Source organism: Callithrix jacchus, chromosome 6 (genome assembly GCF_049354715.1).
Source record: "Callithrix jacchus isolate 240 chromosome 6, calJac240_pri, whole genome shotgun sequence".
Taxonomy (NCBI): domain Eukaryota; kingdom Metazoa; phylum Chordata; class Mammalia; order Primates; family Cebidae; genus Callithrix; species Callithrix jacchus.
Genome location: NC_133507.1, coordinates 24,049,014 through 24,067,589, shown reverse-complemented (window position 1 = coordinate 24,067,589; position 18,576 = coordinate 24,049,014). Strand labels below are relative to the sequence as shown.

Sequence of the window (18,576 nt, the reverse complement as noted above, 5' to 3'; positions counted from 1 at the left end):
CACTGAGCAATCTTGTTCCCCCTCTTAGTCAAACATTGATGGAAATGAAAGTGTTTTATTATAGCAATGTCACTCATTTTTGAACGCTTTCTGAAATGTGTGTCAAAAAGTACATAGTGATCTATCATGAAAAATTATTTTTAATCATATATTAGCTGACAATTTGATTAGATCCTCCTTCAATTTTATTGAAAACAAAGAACTGGAAACCACTCAGCTTGAAAAAAATTTTTTTCTTACGCATTCATTAATGTCACTCACGCTCTACCATTGATACCAATACTTCAAATTGTCCTCCTATTTAGTCTCCTGGAGGTTTGTTTGTTTGTTTTTTTTAATTCTCAATCAGCAAAATCTTACAGTGCAATGAAATATTCAGGATGGGTGAGAGGCATAGTTTTACTTTGTAATAAAGAGAAGAAGGGCTATTGTGAAAAAATAATCTGCATGAAGCTTTAAATGCTGGCTACTTCCCAAGCAGAGAAGCTCTGGGAAAGATTAAATATGAGGTTGAACATCTGGAAGCTGATGTTCCTGAAGCTATCTATGCCCGTGTATCCCTTGGAAAGCCTCACGTGCAGATGCCATAGCCTGAAGTGTGGTGGAAGAAATGGCACCCTTTGACAGAGTCTAGATATGAAAAGAGGAGAAAGAGAGAATAGCACCTGGGGGGAAAGCTAGGTAGAAAGTTTGTTTTTAGTCTGAGACAATGAATTAGTCATCTATTGTGACATAACAAATTATTTCAAAACTTGGCAGCTTAAAAAAACAAATATTTATTCTCTTGAATGGTTTCTGAGGGTCAAGCAGCTGAGAACAGCTCATCTGGGTGATTGTGGCTCAGGGTCTCTCATGAGGTCTGGTGACCACTTTCCCTTGGTCCTCCTAATATGCCTTATACACACAGCAATGCTGCCAACTTTCTCAGCTCACCTGCCAGCCAGCCTTGGTTCACCTATGTTTCCATATGTTTTTCTTGCTTATACAGCTACTGGGGACCAGCTCTGGCCAGGACATTTCTGTTTGCCATGATGTGGGTTGCAGTCACAACTTCTATGACATTTGAACTCCCTGTCAAGTTTATCCTGTGTTAGGATCTTTCAGCCTTAGAGTATCCTTTAGTGCTCTCTTTCTAATTACTCTATCATAACTCTCCTATCATCTAATATGTTTTTTTTTTTTTGAGATGGAGTCTTGCTCCATCACCCAGGCTGAAGTACAGGGGTGCAACCTGAGTTCATTGCAACCTCCATCTTCTGGGCTGAAGAGACTCTCCTGCCTCAGCCTCCCAAGTAGCTGGGATTTCAGGCGTGTACCACCACACCTAGCTAATTTTTTTGTATTTTTGCTAAAGACAGGGTTTCACCATATTGCCCAGGCTGGTCTCAAACTCCTGAGCTCAAGTAATCTGCCCACCTCAGCCTCCCAAAGTGCTGGGATTACAGGTGTGAGCCACTGCACCCAGCCTAATACTCCTTTAGAGAGAACTGTCTTCCTCTGATATAGCCGTAAATGTCTACATTTAGTTCTCATAGACTTGTAGATACCAATCTTCTTCTAACCTCTGGTTTATTATCCTACTAGGAAGCTGAGAATTGGAATGTTCATTATCAGGTTCTGGGGAGGATTTTCTTTGGGGGTGTGTTATATTTCATAGGAAATGCCATTTTGTTATATGGAAAAAAGACATCATAGCTTGAGGTCCTCCAACAAAATGTTGTAATTTAGAAATTCTTAGAAAGCTTGTCATAATGAATCAATTAAAAAATTAACAACAATATAGCCAACTCTATGTTGTCTACAAGATATACATGTTAGATTAAAAAATACAAATAGGTTGAAACTAAAAGGATAGAAGAAGATAAATCATGTAAACAGCAACCACAAGAAAGCTAGAGGGGCTGTTCTGACATCAAAAAAAAAATGGATTTAAAACAAAAAAGTGTTACTAAAGAGGGATAAGCTATCATTATAGAAGAGCCAACCCGTCAGGAAGATACGGCAAGTACATATGCATATGCACCTAACTACAGAACACCAAAATATGCCAAACAAAAACGAACACGAAGGTAGAAATGAAAACTCTAACAATAAAAGTTGAAGACTTCAACACTCTGCTTTAAATAATGGATAGAACAACTAAGCAGAAGATCAACAAGGAAATAGGAGACTTGAATAATACTGTAAACCAACTGGGTCTATCAGACATCTATAGAACATTCTACCCAACAATAGCATAAGCAGAATATACACATTCTTCCCAAATGCCTATGGAACATTTTCTAAGACAGACTATATGCTAGCCCATAAAACAAACCTCAGTAAATTTAAAAGGATAGAAATAACACAAAATGTTTTCCGGTTGCAGTGGAATGCAAATAGAAATTAATAACAAAAAGAAAGTTGGAAAACTCACAAATATATGAAAATTAGGCCAGGCGCAGTGGCTCACACCTATAATCCCAGCACTTTGGGAGGTGGAGGAGAGTGGATCACGAGGTCAAGAGATCAAGACCATCCTGGTCAACAAGGTGAAACCCCATCTCTACTAAAAATACAAAAATTAGCTGGGCATGGTGGTGCACGCCTGTAATCCCAGCTACTCGGGAGGCTGAGGCAGGAGAATTGCTTGAACCCAGGAGGCAGAGGCTGCAGTGAGCCGAGATCGTGCCATTGCACTCCAGTCTGGGTAACAACAGCAAAACTCCGTCTCAAAAAAAAAAAAAAAAATGTATATATATATATATATATATATATATACATATGAAAATTAAACAACACACTCCTCAATAATCAATGGGTCAAAGAAGAAATCAAAATGGAAGTCTGAAAGTATTTTGACATGAATAGACATGAAGATAAAACATGAAAACTTGTGGGATGAAGCAAAAGCAGTGATTACAGGAAAATTTATAGCCATAAATGCCTATATTTAACAGGAAGAAAGATGTCAAATCAATACATTAAGAAACTGGACAAAGAAGAGCAAACTAAACAAAACAAGCAGAGAAAGGAAATAATAAATATTAGAGGGGAAATTAATGAACTAGAGAACAGAAAAACAATAGAGAAAATTAAAGAAACCAAAAACAGATTATTTGAAGTAATCAACAAAATTGACAAACCTCTAGTTAAAGGTTTGACCAAGAAAAAAATGAGAGAAGAATCAAATTACTAGAATCAAAAATGAAAAAGGGCGCATTACTACGAAGCATGTGGAAATAAAAAAGATTAAAAAGAAATACCATGAACAACTGTATTTGAATAAATTAGATAATTTAAATAAAATAGACATTTCATAGCAAGTCACAAAGTACCAAAACAGACCCAAGAAGAAATAGGCAATATAAATAGGCCTAAGTAAAGAGATGAATAATTTAAAAACCAGCTCTTGCTGGGTGCAGTGGCTCACACCTGTAATCCCAGCCTTTTGGGAGGCCAAGGTGGGAGGATCACCTGAGATTGGGAGTTTGAGACCCGCCTGACCAACATGGAGAAACCCCGTCTCTACTAAAAACGCAAAATTAGCCGGTCGTGGTGGTGCATGCCTGTAATCCCAACTACTCAGGAGGCTGATGCAAGACAATCGCTTAAACCCAGGAGGCAGAGGTTGCAGTGAGCCAAGATTGTGCCACTGCACTCCAGCCTGGGCAACAACAGTAAAACTCCATCTCAAAACAAAAAAACAAAACAAAACAAAAAAAACCCAGCTCTTTCCAAAGTGAATTCAGGGCCCCACTGCTACTTATGCTGTATTTCAACATACCTTTCCTTTCTTATTTTGAAAACTTCCTGGAAAGCCATCTTCGCCAAGTCTCTCTTAGTCTCTATATGTGTGGTTGGTAGTCATGGAAGTGACACATAAAGTAAGCCAGAATTTTGGTGGAACATGTAAGAAACTGTTTTGTGCTTTTATGGATGTCATACTCGACAATACACGTATAAGTTACTAATATATGAATTGATGCTAAATATATCTTCCATTTGAATTCCTTTTGGATAAAGTTATTTCTTGATGTAAAACAAAAAAACAAAACAGCCTGACCAACACTGTGAAACCCCGTCTTTACTAAAAATACAAAAATTAGCCAGTGTGGTGGCAGGTGCCTGTAATCCTAGCTACTCAGGAGGCTGAGGCAGGATCTGGGAGGTGGAGGTTGCAGTGAGCCAAGATCACACCACTGCACCTGGGTGACAGAGTGAGAACTTGTCTCAAAAAAAAAAAAAAATAGTAATAATAATAATAATAATAAACCACCCACAAAGAAAAGTCTAGGACCAGGTGGCTTCACTGGTGAATTCTACCAAACAGTGAAAGAAGCAATAATTCCAATTCTTCACTTACTCTTCCAAAAAAACAGAAGAACAGGAAACACTTCCCAACTCATTCTATGAGACATATTACCCTGATACCAAAACCAGAGAAAGATACCACAAGAAAAAAACCCCAAAACTGCAGACCAGTATCTGTTAGGAATATGAATTCAAACTTCCTCAGCAAAATGCTAGCAAACAGAATCTAGTAGCATATAACAAAAAATTAGGCCAGACGTGGTGGCTCATGCCTGTAATGCCTCTTAAAAAACAACAAGAAAAAAGAAAAAATATTAACCATTATGATCAAGTGGGATTTATCTTAAATTTGGCAATGGATTATTAGACATGACACCAAAAGCACAAGCAGCAGCAACAACAGAAAAATAGATAAACTAGACTTCATCAAAATTAAAACCTTTTGTGCTTCAAGGGACATCATCAAGAAAATAAAAGGACACTTCACAAAATAGAAGAGAAATATTTGTAATTTACATATCTTGCCCATTTTTAAATTGGGTTATTTACCTTTTTATTATTGAGCTCTAAGAGTTCTGTATGTATTCTGGATCTAGTCCACTGTCAGATAACGTTATCTGTTGGTCGTATCTATTAGACATTTCTTTTGTAATTGCTTTTGTCTCTTTTAACCTTAGAAAGCCCATCCCCCCATAGAAAACAAACTTTTTTAAAAATTAAAACATGATGTTTTATATAAAAATCTTACATCAGTGTATGACCAAATATCCCCAATTCCATAGCTTTTAGCTAAGGCTTTGGCTCTTTGCTCCAACTGCAACCAAATGGCAGACTTCTACTTCGGCCCCCAGCTTCTGCAGTTCATCCAACCAGATCATCTGCTTATGTGAAAGGTGATAACTGGGGCCTTTAACTTCCACCAGCTTACAGCGATGGCCCGGGGTGTTCCACATCACCAGGTCAGGGAGGCCCCCACGGCAGTGTCGAAAGTCAGCAGCCAGGCGCCTGCACATACCACTGAGCACAGGGTCCCCCAGGCAGGAGATCCTGAGCTTGCTCAAGAGACGTGAAGCAATCCCAGCTAACAAGGGAAGCCACTCTGCCTTTCTGGTCCTGCCACGTGGCTGCCACCCAGGCCCACAGGCTCTCCACGGGGGCATTGTGAATCAGCTGTAGCCTGGCTTCAAGAGCCGGGCCTCTGCTTGTGAAGAAGCTGTCTGTGCACAAGTCCAGGGGGAAAGCCTGACAGGCATTTCTGAAGACATCCTGAATCCCATCCATGAAGATGATGTCCCACAGGAGGAGGCCATACAGGGTGCTGAAGGTAGAGCCTTCACCATGAATCCCCTTGTCAAAGCTGTTGCATTTGTAATGGGCCAGTGCCAGCTCCTCCATGGAGCATAGGACTGTGGTGGGGGCAGCAGTCTCCCCGGCCTCCATCATAAACATGGACTTGCCCATCCCACGCTGCGAGCACAGCCTGCCTGTGATGGTCACGTGTTTCACATCTTGGACAGCCATTTCCGTGAGCTGCTGCAAGAGATGTTTGTACTTTTTACAGCTCGGAGACTCTTGCAGGCGCACAGCTCGCTGATACAGGGAAAGGCGGTGTCCCATACTGACTTCCAGATCTGCCAGCCCCTCTGTGATACACTTGGTAGCCAGTTCCAGGCGCTTCAAGTGCTGGTGTACGTTAAGAGCCAGTCGATCCCACCATCAGCCTCTGCTGTCAGGACAATAAATTCTCTGAGACAAAAGGCTTTCAAGTTCCCCGATGGCTTCCTCATACATGTGAAGTCTCTGCAGTATTTCCACAGACCGAGACAAAATATTTGTATAAATCCATCCAACGGTAAAACACCACAGAAAGAGTGGTAAATCTGCATGCCATCTCAGAGAAGGGTGGTTTTTCAGTCTGTTCCAATCCCTTTTTAAACACTGAGCGAGCTCCTTAGCTTCTTCCCAGTTCCTGTTGGCCATTGCAGAAGAAATGTCACTCAGCATGTGCACAGCTGCTGCGTATCTAATAAGATCATCTCTGTCTTGGAAGATTTGGGTTTTCCAATTGATTGGGTTTTCCGATCTAGGAAACTCCATTCGGCTGAGGTTGACCAACAGGACCGTTGAAAGCTGTCCCTGACCTCCACAAGTGGCATCTTCATCTTCCATCGAGTTGGTCAATGAAAACAGCAGCATGATCCAGGAAAACACAGCCCTGGGGCCTTTACAGATTCATACTGACTGTCCAGCCAAGGCTTTAGCTCTTTTTAAAATCACTGCACCAATTCCAGGCATATTCTTGCCCCAAGTGCAGACTGAACGTTGTTTGGCCAATTTGAGAAAGCTGTCCACCAGCTGCTGTTTCTGTCCATTGGGATTCACCAAATGGAAGGCCTTGGCCATGAATTTTAGTTCAGGAGCAGAAAGGAGTTCAAGCACTTCAGAGAGTTCTTGCAACTGAGATTCTGTCTGTAGAAAGCCTGCATGCTTCAATTCTTCAATCACAGGTGTCAAGCCTGAGGCAATCTCTTCGTATTCTAATTTAGTCATCTTAATCCAGCTTAATTTACGTTGAAAGAGCCTTACATATAACTTCTGACCAGTAGCTGATAACTGATAAAATTTAGTTATAATTCCCTTCTCCTGCTCATCAAAGAGCATCGTATCATCTTCATTCTCAAGTATGGTTTTCAGCACCAAAAGGAAACTCCGAAGGTAGTAAGGATGACTGGTTGTTTGATCAGGACCATCGCAGCTTGACCCCTGCTCCAAAGGAATGCTGTGATAGATATCACTGTTTAAGCCACTGTCACCCTGCCGAGGAGCCTCTTGGATGTTACTCCATGCAGAAACATCATCTGCAGAACTCTGAGATTTTGCCTCTGAATCTGACAGCTGTATTTTAGCTTCTGAGGCAACAGTCATTTTTACTTCTTCACAACTACATGCTTCACGTTGTCCAACCACTCCTGTGATACACTCTTGCTTTACAAGACTGTCGTCTGAAGTAGACTTTAATGTATTCCCAAGAGTGAAATCTGGTGAAAATAACATGAGAGCATTATCTGAGAAGCCAGGGGTAAGGGCTGATTTCTCACATTCCTGGGTAGCCTTTTGGCTTTTGGCTTCCATTATTTTATTTCCTCTTACCATGTGTTCGGGAATACACTCTTCCTTTAGAGAATCACATATAAACATGTTTTCTTTTTGAGAACTATTCTCCAAAATTTGATCCTTGTCCTCAATTTCTGAAGAGTTATCAACCAGGCTCTGAATGACCGTGGATTTGGAACTCCGTGGACTACAACCGGCAAATTCTTCATCCTTATCTATTGATTTTTTTAGCCCTTATGTATTTTCTGGACAATTTAGATGCTAGGCTTCCCAAAGAAATGACTTTCACACTATGATTTCTCAGTTCATCTTGATTTTTGCACACCAAGTCATCATTACTTTTAAAGTAGGGACTGGACTTCTGTTTTATGGCCATTTTTGCTGAATCACTTTGGCCAGCAGTTAAATTTGTCTTTGGTGGTGGTGACTTCTCTGGCATTACATCTTCTAAAGCAACACTGGTTAAATCTACCGTAGACACATTAGAATTTATTATGCCAACTTGCCCTGGATCAACTTGAATGACATCATTGTCAGCACACATTTCATCAAGGTGCTGATTTAAGTCATATCTAGGCACCATTTTACTGCAAACGGGGCAGGCAAGTTTGGCAGGTGGTGCATTGTTAAAACATGAAATAATAGAATTAGATGCTTTTTTTCTTATTCTTGCTGATTGATAAGCTTCTAGGAGGCTTTTTTCTGTCAGAAGGTTTCCCTTCTGACATCATGAATATTATAAAAACTAGGTGTTCTGAGCAATAAAACACAGGATATTTAAGGTGAAAGATCACAATGATCTTAAAAAAAAAGATTTACTTTCTTGACTTGAAAGCACCAAAAGTGGGATTCTCAATAATATAATCTCATGTTATTCATCTAGACAATTTCTTCTTCCTTTGGTGTCTGGTAGTCCTCAGAAAACAAACTTTTTTAACAGATGATTCAAAGTGAAAACACGACTGAGCTACACAGATAATTTTTTTAAATGTTCTGAGTAGAGCCCAATCTAATGATCATCTACAGCAATGCCCTTCTCCAGAACTGATTTTCCTCCTCTTTTTTGTGTTCCAGGGCCCAGATATTCACTATTAAGTGTCCAGGAAGGATCTTTCTTGTATAAAGGTGCTTCTGAGGACTTCCAGAGTTACAATGGAGGAAGAATCGGGGGAGGAACTGGGGTTGGACAGGTCTACTCCCAAGGATTTCCACTTTTACCACATGGACCTGTATGACTCTGAAGACAGACTGCAGCTCTTTCCAGAAGAGAACACTAGGAGGAGGAAAGAAGTAGTCCAAGCTGAAAGGGCCAATGAGTCAACAGGAGCAGGGGATGGTAAGGCTCAAAGAGACCTTCAAGAGGAAGTGGAGGAACTTGTCCACTTATATGGACTTGAAGATGATCACGAATTAGGGGATGAGTTTGTTGAAAACATGCCCAGAATGGGAGTTTCGGAATATCCTCCTTATGGGATGAAGAGGAGAGACCCAGCCAGGGAGCAGAGAGACTGGAGACTTAGTGGAGAGGCAACGGAGGCCGAGGACCTGGGCTTCGGAGGGTGGGGTTCGGCAGGCCAGTGCCAGGACTTGCGGGAAGTCTATAGGTACACACATGGCCGTGCCAGCGAGGAGTATGAATGCTATGTCATTCCCGAGGAAGAAGATGAAGAAGAAGCTGCTGATGTCTTCTGTGTCACTTGTAAAACTCCAATAAGAGCTTTTCAGAAGGTTTTTGATGAACATAAGGAGCATGAAGTGATCCCACTCAATGAAGCACTGGAAAGTGCCAAGGTAAATAGGTCTCCTTGGTTCTTCTCTGTCTTGATATTTCATTTGTATCTTAAGTACATTTGCAGGGAATACATCTAAGATGCCCTCTACAAGAGCGAGACAAGACGTAACATTAATATATTCTTTGTGATCCTCTGTTGAATAGGATGAAATTCACAAAAACATGTACAAATTGGAAAAACAGATAATTGATATGGAAAACTTTGCAAATCACTTGGAGGAAGTTTTCATCACTGTGGAGGTAAGAGCATACTTGAAGACATCATCAGACTCACATTGCTTCCATCAGTGGCTAGGTCAAGCAGCTGTTTCTGATATGAGTAGAGAATCTGTTTCCTTAGAATGTGAGGAGTCACCACTGCCCCTCTCCCCTCCCCGTTTTTGTCAACCTCCCATAGCACCTGGGTGTGGATGTCAGCATTCCCTACTGAACTAGAAGCTCTTGGTGTGGAGGCTGGGTTTTCTGTTGAAATATCCCTAGTCCTACTACATAGTATGTTTCAGAGCAGGCATTTTATACATGTTTGTTACATGAGTAAATAAGGCAGAAATTTCCAGATCACAATTCCTCTCCTTCACTGGCTTCATTTTCTCCTAATCCCCCTTTACCCAAATCACTAATTGTATGTGGATTAGAACCTTATTCTAATTCTTTTTTTAATGTATATTGTTTTCATCATTCAGCTTGATAGATCCTTATTCTAACAAAGATGGCTTCATGGCTGCATCTTCAGTGAAGTCCCTCACTTGAGCCCAGGTGGTGAAGAGGGGATATCTTTTCTTTTGCCCTTGTCTTTTCTGGCTTATTTGTTCTGAACCTCTTTTTTGGGGTAGAAGGTCTTACCGAGAATCCCTGAGGTGCTCCCTGGTGCATTGACTGAGAAACCGGAAACAGTGGAGTTCCATGCTATTTCCTTGGTTTTGGGAGTTGTTAATTTTAGGCTTTTGGAAGTACCTGTAACGTTGACTACATAAAGTCAGGTGTAGACTGTCAAACACTTTTTTGTTAAGAGGCAAAATACTTCTACCAATGATTGCTACTCTAACAAAGGAATATTTTTAACTCTACATGCATTTAAAAAATAAATTTATGGCCAGGCGCAGTGGCTCATGCCTGTAATCCCAGCAATTTGGGAGGCCAAGGCGGGTGGATCACCTGAGGTCAGGAGTTCAAGACCAACCTGGCCAACATGGTAAAACCCCATCTCTACTACTAATAAAAAATTAGCTGGGCATGATGGCACATGCCTGTAGTCCCAGTTACTTAGGAGGCTGAGGCAGGAGAATCACTGGAAACTGGGAGGTGGAGGTTGCAGTTAGCTGAGACCACATCACTGCTCTCCAGCCTAGGTGAGAGAGAGAGACTCCATCTCAAATAAATAAATAAATAAATTTATGTGTTGCCTTTGTCTGGTTAGCAATTTCCACACTTTCCTGAGAGATCAGTAAAAGCTTAGAATTCTAGGACTAAAAAAGAGTTTTTATCCGTTGACGGCCCCTCTCCCTCCCAATCTTGACATGGGGAAGAATGTGAGCCTTGATCCAGATGCCAACATGACTGAGATAGAAGGTGTGGCTCTGTAACTTCTGCCCACTAGTCATATTGGCCCCTAGTGCTACACAGAATAAGACTAGTCCCTCTTTCATGGGTCAGCCTTGACAAGGCATTGCAAGATACCCATCCTGTTTTTGATAAGTGTTCTTTTCCTCAGCTGTTACCTATTTCTTGTAAGATTAATAAGTTTCCATGCCTGTCATCAAACATGCCACAGTCCCCTGTTGTGCCCTAGTAGATACATGGTACATCATCATGCCAGAGCTCAACCCAACCTCCCAAGTGAGGTCAACCAGGACTGAGCTCAGGAATTGCCCTCTCTCTTCTCTTCATGCGATGCTCTACTTCTATTAATGTAGCCTCGGATGGTACCAATGGGAGCATTTCATGTGAATCAACTAAGCCACAGGACCATTTCCCATGAAGCTAGACTTTTCCACCCCCAATATTTCAAAGAAGGAGAGCTATTACACTAATCCCCCATGGAAGACACAGAGAAGGGGGCAAACCCTTCCATTGCCAAGTATAGGGTGGTGGTAGAAGGGGGTAAGTGTACAACATCTAAGACAAAACTTCTTACATTGGCCGGCATGGTGGCTCATGTCTGTAATTTCAGCACTTTGGGAGGCCAAAGTGGGTGAATCATTTGAGGTCAAGAGTTCAAGACCAGCCTCGCCAACATGGTAAAACCCTGTCTCTACTAAAAATATAAAAAAATCAGGCCGGGCGCGGTGGCTCACACCTGTAATTCCAGCACTTTGGGAGGCCGAGGCGGGTGGATCACGAGGTCAAGAGATCGAGACCATCCTGGTCAACATGGTGAAACCCCATCTCTACTACAAATACAAAAAATTAGCTGGGCACGGTGATGCGTGCCTGTAATCCCAGTTGCTCAGGAGGCTGAGGCAGGAGAATTGCCTGAACCCAGGAGGCAGAGGCTGCAGTGAGCCGAGATCACGCCATTGCACTCCAGCCTGGGTAAACAAGAGTGAAACTCCGGCTCAAAAAAAATCAGCTGAGCGTAGTGGTGGGTGCCTGTAATCCCAAGTTCTTGGGAGGCTGAGGCAGGAGAATCACTTGAACCCAATAGGCAGAGGTTACAGTGAGCTGAGGTCGCTCCATTGCACTCCAGCCTGAGTAACAAAATGAGGCTCCATCAAAAACAAACAAACAACAACAACAACAACAAAAAACTCCTTACACTCTGCTCTGCCCGCTTACTCTCAGATCAAAGTCCCGTCATCCTCAGTGAGGACCCTGTGGCCATCCTTTAATACTCAACTCTGGGAAGTTCATCTGTTGCCTTTCTTTCTCTTCCACCATTCTGAGCAAGTCCTATGCACATAGCAGGTGTTCAGTAATTACTCTCTTAATGAATGATAAAATCCTCTTCCTTGGAAATGTCCCCATCATGTGATGAGGATGACATCCATCAGAACTTGCAGAGCTCTGAGGACAATATAAGTAATATATACTCTATTAATATTTCTCATCTACTGTGCTCCTGGACTAATATTGTCAGAACCCTCCCTCTGCCCTCCTGCATCTTCTCATTTATTAGGCAGTGTCGCCTGGCTGCAACCCTTGTTCGCCTTTGCCTTTGTCTCTCCCCTGGTTGATATGATCCTAGTTGATTTAATCTTGGTGTTTGTATGATTCAAGCACCAAGGAGTGAAGAGAAGCCTCATGAGATGTTAAGAGCTCAGGAGGGAATGGTAGATGGTAATCTCTCAGGGAAAATATTTCCACATTAAGGTCCAATATTGGGCAGAATCATCACTGATAATCTCCCTGATCAGTTTCGTGGTGATAGAAGGTAAATGAACTGGAGGTGGATTGCAAAATGCTGCCAGGAGAGAAAGCAGGGCTTTTGTTTAGATTATTCCTGGGGATCTAGGCTGGAGACACTTGTGTTCTAGCACCTCCAGCTTCATTCCAACATCCTGACAAGAGATGAGAGGACAAAGTAGAGGGACTAAAATAATTCTGGTAGGTACACATTTTCATTTATCTAATGACTCTAATCAGGCTGGGCGTGATGTTGTACGCCTGTAATTGCAACACTTTGGGAGGCTGAGGTGGGTGGATCACTTGAGGTCAGGAGTTCAAGACATGCCAAGACAATATGATGAAACCCGTTTCTACTAAAAATACAAAAATTAGCCAGGTTGTGGTGATGTGCACCTGTAATTCCAGCTACTCAGGAGCCTGAGGCAAGAGAATCACTTTAACCTGGAACACGGAGGTTGCAGTGAGCCGAGATTGCACCACTGCACTGGGTGACACAGTGAGACTCTGTCTCAAAAAATAAAAATAAAAATACTAATCAATGCACCACATGTACTGAAATGATGACTGAGTTCAACTGTCTTGCAGGAGAATTTTGGAAAACAAGAACAAAACTTTGAGTCACATTACAATGAGATCTTGGAAACACTTGCTCAAAAATATGAAGAAAAAATACAAGCTCTAGGGGAGAAAAAGAAAGAGAAGGTGGAAGCCTTATATGAACAACTGGTCAGCTGTGGAGAAAACCTAGATACCTGCAAAGAACTGATGGAAACAATAGAAGAGATGTGTCACGAGGAGAAGGTGGATTTCATAAAGGTCAGTCGTGAAATGAAATGAACTGAACATAAGAGATGGAATTACAAACAGAAACAACAGTCTCAGTTACCTCAGTTATGGCTGAGGTAAGCTAGGTTGTCCTCGCTCCTCCTGGAGGCACTGGAATCGACTTTTACGGCCAACATCCATTTGATTCCACTGGGTGATCATGACAGGGAGGCTGTGGCCCAATCTCTCTGCATGGCCACACGAGTAGCCAGGGAGACTCACAGCAGCAGACTCTCTCCGTCCCCCAGCGCGGAGGCAGCACCAGTCTTTGTTCCTCTGTTCTGGTCACCCGGATACCTCTCCCCTCATCCTGGAGCTGAGCTGAGCAAAAGCCGTGCTCTGAGAGTTTTCCGGCCCCCTCTTGGAGATGGCCTCTTGGAACTCTGGGTAGAAAGTTGTCAAGGCTGAAAAGGCACCTTAAATTTCCCAGTTACAACTGTAGCAATGAAAAAAAGGGCTTACTTCACAAACTCAGATATGCAAAAAAAAAAAAAAAAATCCATTTCCTAATTTTCTTGAAATCAAATTAAATCTGACCCAACCCCCTACGAGGCTGGGCTGTGGGAAATTCAATCTCAGTCAGAGCTGGGGTCCCCTTTCTTCACAAGGTCCCACAGGAGTACCAGGAAGATGTGGTGTTGAAGGCATGGGGAAGGGCCTTTAGCCTCCAGAGCTTCCTGGTTGCCAAGTATGACCCCCACCTTTTCCAAGCACACAGTCACCCCTCATAGCCCAACCATGCCTCCTTCCTGCTGTGCTTAGGGTGAGACCCATGAATGAAGCTGGAGAGCAATTTGGCAGGCACTCCAAGAACCATCAATGGTCATACCTTTCGAACTAGTGGGCCCACTATGTGCAAAACGTGGAGAAAGTGATAAACATGAAGGTGGGCTTCTCACTGTGACATATGATGGTGAAAAACTGGAAACAACAAAACGTCCAATAATAATCATTAAGTAAATGATGGAGTTTCCATTCATTAACCGTTCATAGTCAACTGTTATATAAGTGTTCAAGCTGATGGCCCAAAAGACCATTCATAACATGGAAAGTGCTTACATAGTGTGGATTTTTTGTTGTTGTTTTCCCTTTGAGACAGGGTCTCACTCTGTTGCTTTGGCTGATGGACAGTGGCGTGATCATAGATTACTGAAGCCTCCTGGGCTCAGATGATCCTTCTGCCTCAGCATCCCAAGGAGCTGGGACCACAGGTGCATGCCAAAGTTAATGGGGAAAAGCAGTACTGTGGCATGGAAGAAAATGCACGGACATAAGGGTGGTCTTGTTAGGGTATGGGATACAGCTGGGCTTTTTTACTTTTTTCTAATTTTTAAGTTTTCTTCTATGTTTATGTTATTATATTGTATATATGTTATGTATAGTTATATCATTTGTTATATATATCCATCTTATATATGTAGGATGTAACAATATATATTATTTTATATATATAGTTATAGCTATCTATATATTTATTGCAATATGTTGGTAAACGAAATTTATTTCCAAAATCAACTTAATATTTTCTCCTTTTCCTTTTTAGGATGCAGTGGCTATGGCTGACAGGTAATACATTTGTTCTAATATGTATTTCCTTTTTCTGTTTTTTTCAACTTGAGATATCCAAATAGACTCCATTCCATTTGGTTATGCGCTTCCAGTTTCAGCTTTTGTGTCAATCCTGAGTAAACTAGCACTGGCTTTGGAATGATGGTGTGTGGTCACTAGGAGCATCTAGTATTGAATCTCAGGATCTCAGATCTAGCAGGGAGCATGTATGGTGAGGCTCAGCAGGGAGCATGCATGGTGAGGCTCAGTCAGCAAGCCTGTGGGCAGCTCTCCTCCACAAGCCCCTCATTTCACCAGGAAGAACCGAGATCTACAGAGTATCCCCAACATCCCCCGCTATGTCTGGCTGGACCCAGACTATGCAGTTGCAGAAAGCATGCACATTTTAGAGTCAGACAGACAGGAGTTCACATCCTGCTACACTCATGACCTTGACAAATCCAATCAGTCTAGGACTCACGTTATCTACAAATGAGGATAGTTTTGAGAATCAAATAAGATAATGTGCATAAAGTAACATGAACACAGAAGTTTAATAATGTAAGGGTTAAGTGCAGGGATTTTGGCAAAGATGGACCTGGTTTCAAAATTTTTTTTTTTTTTTTTTGAGATGGAGTTTCGTTCTCGTTGCCCAGGCTGGGCAATGATGCAGTCTCGGCTCACTGCAACCTCTGCCTCCCAGGTTCAAGCAATTCTCCTGCCTGTCTCTGAACAAGCTGGGATTACAGGTGCCCACCACTATGCCTTACTAATTATTTTGTATGTTTAGTAGAGATGGGGTTTCATCATGTTGGCCAGGCTGGTCTTGAACTCCTGATCTCAAGTGATCTGCCTGCCTTGGCCTCCCAAAGTGCTGGGATTACAGGTGCGAGCCACCGTGCCCAGCCCTGATTTCATATTCTGCCTCTGCCATTTACAAACCTTGTGATTGCCAGGAAGCAGGTACAAGGAGACCCTGAGTCCCATGATCAGCAACTTGAGGGCATTTGACCATGTAGAGAGGAAGCCACAGGAGTCTACACCCTCAGTACATCTTGGGCCTGGAGTGACTTGAGACTGGGAACTCTGAGGTTAGCACCTAAGAGATGTTCCAGAAGGTGTGGCTCTGGATCTCATTGGTGGATTGCCTCTGACATGGCCTTACCCTTCCTCCTCTCCCTCAAAGGCACAGATCAATCCTACCCATCCCCACTGATGACCCCTAGGTCAGTCTCCAAAGAAGATGGTAGATAACAGCCAGCAGCTGTAAAACAAACTAAATAAAAGTTCAGCAAAGAGGTCCTTTTCATTTATGACTAGTGACTCAGTACTATAGATATACCCTAAGGAGAATGCCCCTCCATTCTTATCAGCGTGTCTTTTTACACCAACAGACTCGGGAAATTCCTGAAAACAAAAACAGATGTGGAAATCTCCACACAGCCTGATTTTGAAGACCAGACCTTGGATTTCTCTGATGTGGAGCAGCTGATGGGATCCATTAACACCATTCCAGGTGCGTGTCTCACCTGTGTGTGTACTTCACGGCAGGCTCAGACCACCCAGAGCACTTTTCTTTCTTGTGATAACACTTAACGTGAGATCTACCCTCTTAACAAATTAAAAGGTGCACAATACAATATTGTTAAGTATAGGTACTGTGTTGTACAGCACACCTCTAGAACTTACTCATCTTGAATAAGTAATCTTTGTATCCATTGTGGAACAATTCCCCATTTCCCCCTCCCCCAAGCCCCTGGCAACCACCATTCCATTCTCAGCTTCTAGGAGTTTGACTATTTTATATACTGCATGTAAGTAGAATCATGCAGTATCTGTCCCTCTGTGACTGGCTAAAATCACTTAGCATAATGTCATCAAGTTTCATCCATGTTGTCACAAATGGTAAAACTTCCTTGTTAAGGCTGAATAATATTCCATATGTACACACACACACACACACCACTTTTTAAAATCCACCATCTATTGATGGACACTGAGGTTGTTTCCATGTCTTGGTTATTGTTAGTAATGCTGCAATGAACATGGGACACAGGTATATTTAAGATCTTGATTTCAATTCTGGTGAATACATACCCTGAAGTGATATTACTAGATCATATGATAGTTCTGTACAGAAGATTGAAATCATATCAAGTATCTTTTATTGTTATTATCATTACTATTTTGAGATAGGGTTTTGCTCTGTTGCCCAACCTGGAGTACAGTGGTGTGATCATGGCTTACTGCAAACTCCAACTCCTGGGCTCAAGCAATCCTCCCACCTCAGCCTCCCAAGTAGCTAGGACTTACAGGCACATGCCACTATACCCAGCCAATTTGTTCAATTTTTTTGTAAAGATGGGGTCTCACTATGTTTCCCAGGCTGTTCAACTCCTGGTGTCAAGCAATCCTCCTGCTTAAGCCTCTCAAAATGCTGGGATTACATGCCTGAGTCACTGTGCCTGACCTCAAGTTTTTTTTTTTGTTTTGTTTTTCTTTTTTGAGACGGAGTTTCACTCTTGTTACCCAGGCTAGAGTGCAATGGCGCGATCTCGGCTCACCGCAACCTCCACCTCCTGGGTTCAGGCAATTCTCCTGTCTCAGCCTCCTGAGTAGCTGGGATTACAGGCACATGCCACCATGCCCAGCTAATTTTCTGTATTTTTAGTAGAGACAAGGTTTCACCATGTTGGCCAGGATGGTCTCGATCTGTTGACCTCGTGATTCACCCGCCTCGGCCTCCCAAAGTGCTGGGATTACAGGCTTGAGCCACCATGCTCAGCCAGACCTCAAGTATTTTTTATGACCACAATGGTATGAAACTAGAAATCAATAACAATAAAAAATTGGAAAATTCACAGATATGTGGAGATTACAAAACACACTCCTGAGCAATCAATAGGCCAAAGAAGAAATCAAAAGGAAGGTAAAAAAATCTTGAGATTAATGAAAATGAAATACAACATACCCAAATTTATGGGATGCAGCAAAAGCAGTACTACAAGGGAAATTTATAGCAGTAAGCGCCTACGTTAAGAAAGAGAAAAAATCTCAAACAACGTAACTTTACACCTCTAGGAACTAGAAAAAGAACAAGCTAAGCCCAAATTTAGCAGAAGAAAGGAAATAATAAAGATTAGAGCAAACATTATAAGAAATGTCATATATGACATACCTCAGCTAACATCATACTCAATGTAAAAAGTTGAAAGCTTTCCCTCCAAGATCAGGAACAAGACAAAGATGCCCACTCTCACCATTCCAGTTCAACGTAGTGCTAGAAAATCTTGTGAGAGCAATTAGGCAAAAGAAAGAGAAAGGTATCCAAGGTGAAAAGGAAAAAGGGAGCCAAGCGTGGTGGCTCATGCGTGTAATCTCAGCACTTTGGAAGGCTGAGGTGGGCAGATCACAAGGTCAAGATCAAGACCATTCTGGCACACATGGTGAAACTCCGTCTCTACCAAAAATACAAACATTAGCTGGGTGTGGGGGCATGTGCCTGTAATCCCAGCTACTTGGGAGGCTGAGGCAGGAGAATGGCTTGAACCCAGGAGGCGGAGATTGCAGTGAGCCAAGATCATGCCACTACACTCTCCAGCCTGGTGACAGAGCGAGACTGTCTCAAAAAAAAAAAAGATTTAGAAACAAGTATTTTT

General features: G+C 42.2%; 1 protein-coding gene and 1 pseudogene across 3 annotated transcripts in view; one reads left to right on the top strand and one right to left on the bottom strand.

Annotated features, from left to right (window-relative positions):
• FSD2 (fibronectin type III and SPRY domain containing 2) overlaps positions 1-18,576 on the top strand; it is a 55,835-nt gene that overhangs the window by 14,086 nt on the left and 23,173 nt on the right. For both annotated transcript variants that reach the window (XM_078326892.1, XM_035303941.3), the window contains exons 2-6: positions 8,482-9,198; positions 9,344-9,439; positions 13,130-13,360; positions 14,913-14,935; positions 16,312-16,433. In XM_078326892.1, coding sequence (XP_078183018.1) covers positions 8,560-9,198; positions 9,344-9,439; positions 13,130-13,360; positions 14,913-14,935; positions 16,312-16,433 — 1,111 coding nt within the window. In that variant the 5' untranslated portion in view covers positions 8,482-8,559. The remainder of the gene's footprint in view (positions 1-8,481; positions 9,199-9,343; positions 9,440-13,129; positions 13,361-14,912; positions 14,936-16,311; positions 16,434-18,576) is intronic.
• Positions 4,785-8,278, bottom strand: LOC103793664 (fanconi-associated nuclease 1 pseudogene; annotated as a pseudogene). The gene has a single exon (XR_013518769.1). The product of XR_013518769.1 is annotated as a fanconi-associated nuclease 1 pseudogene (transcript).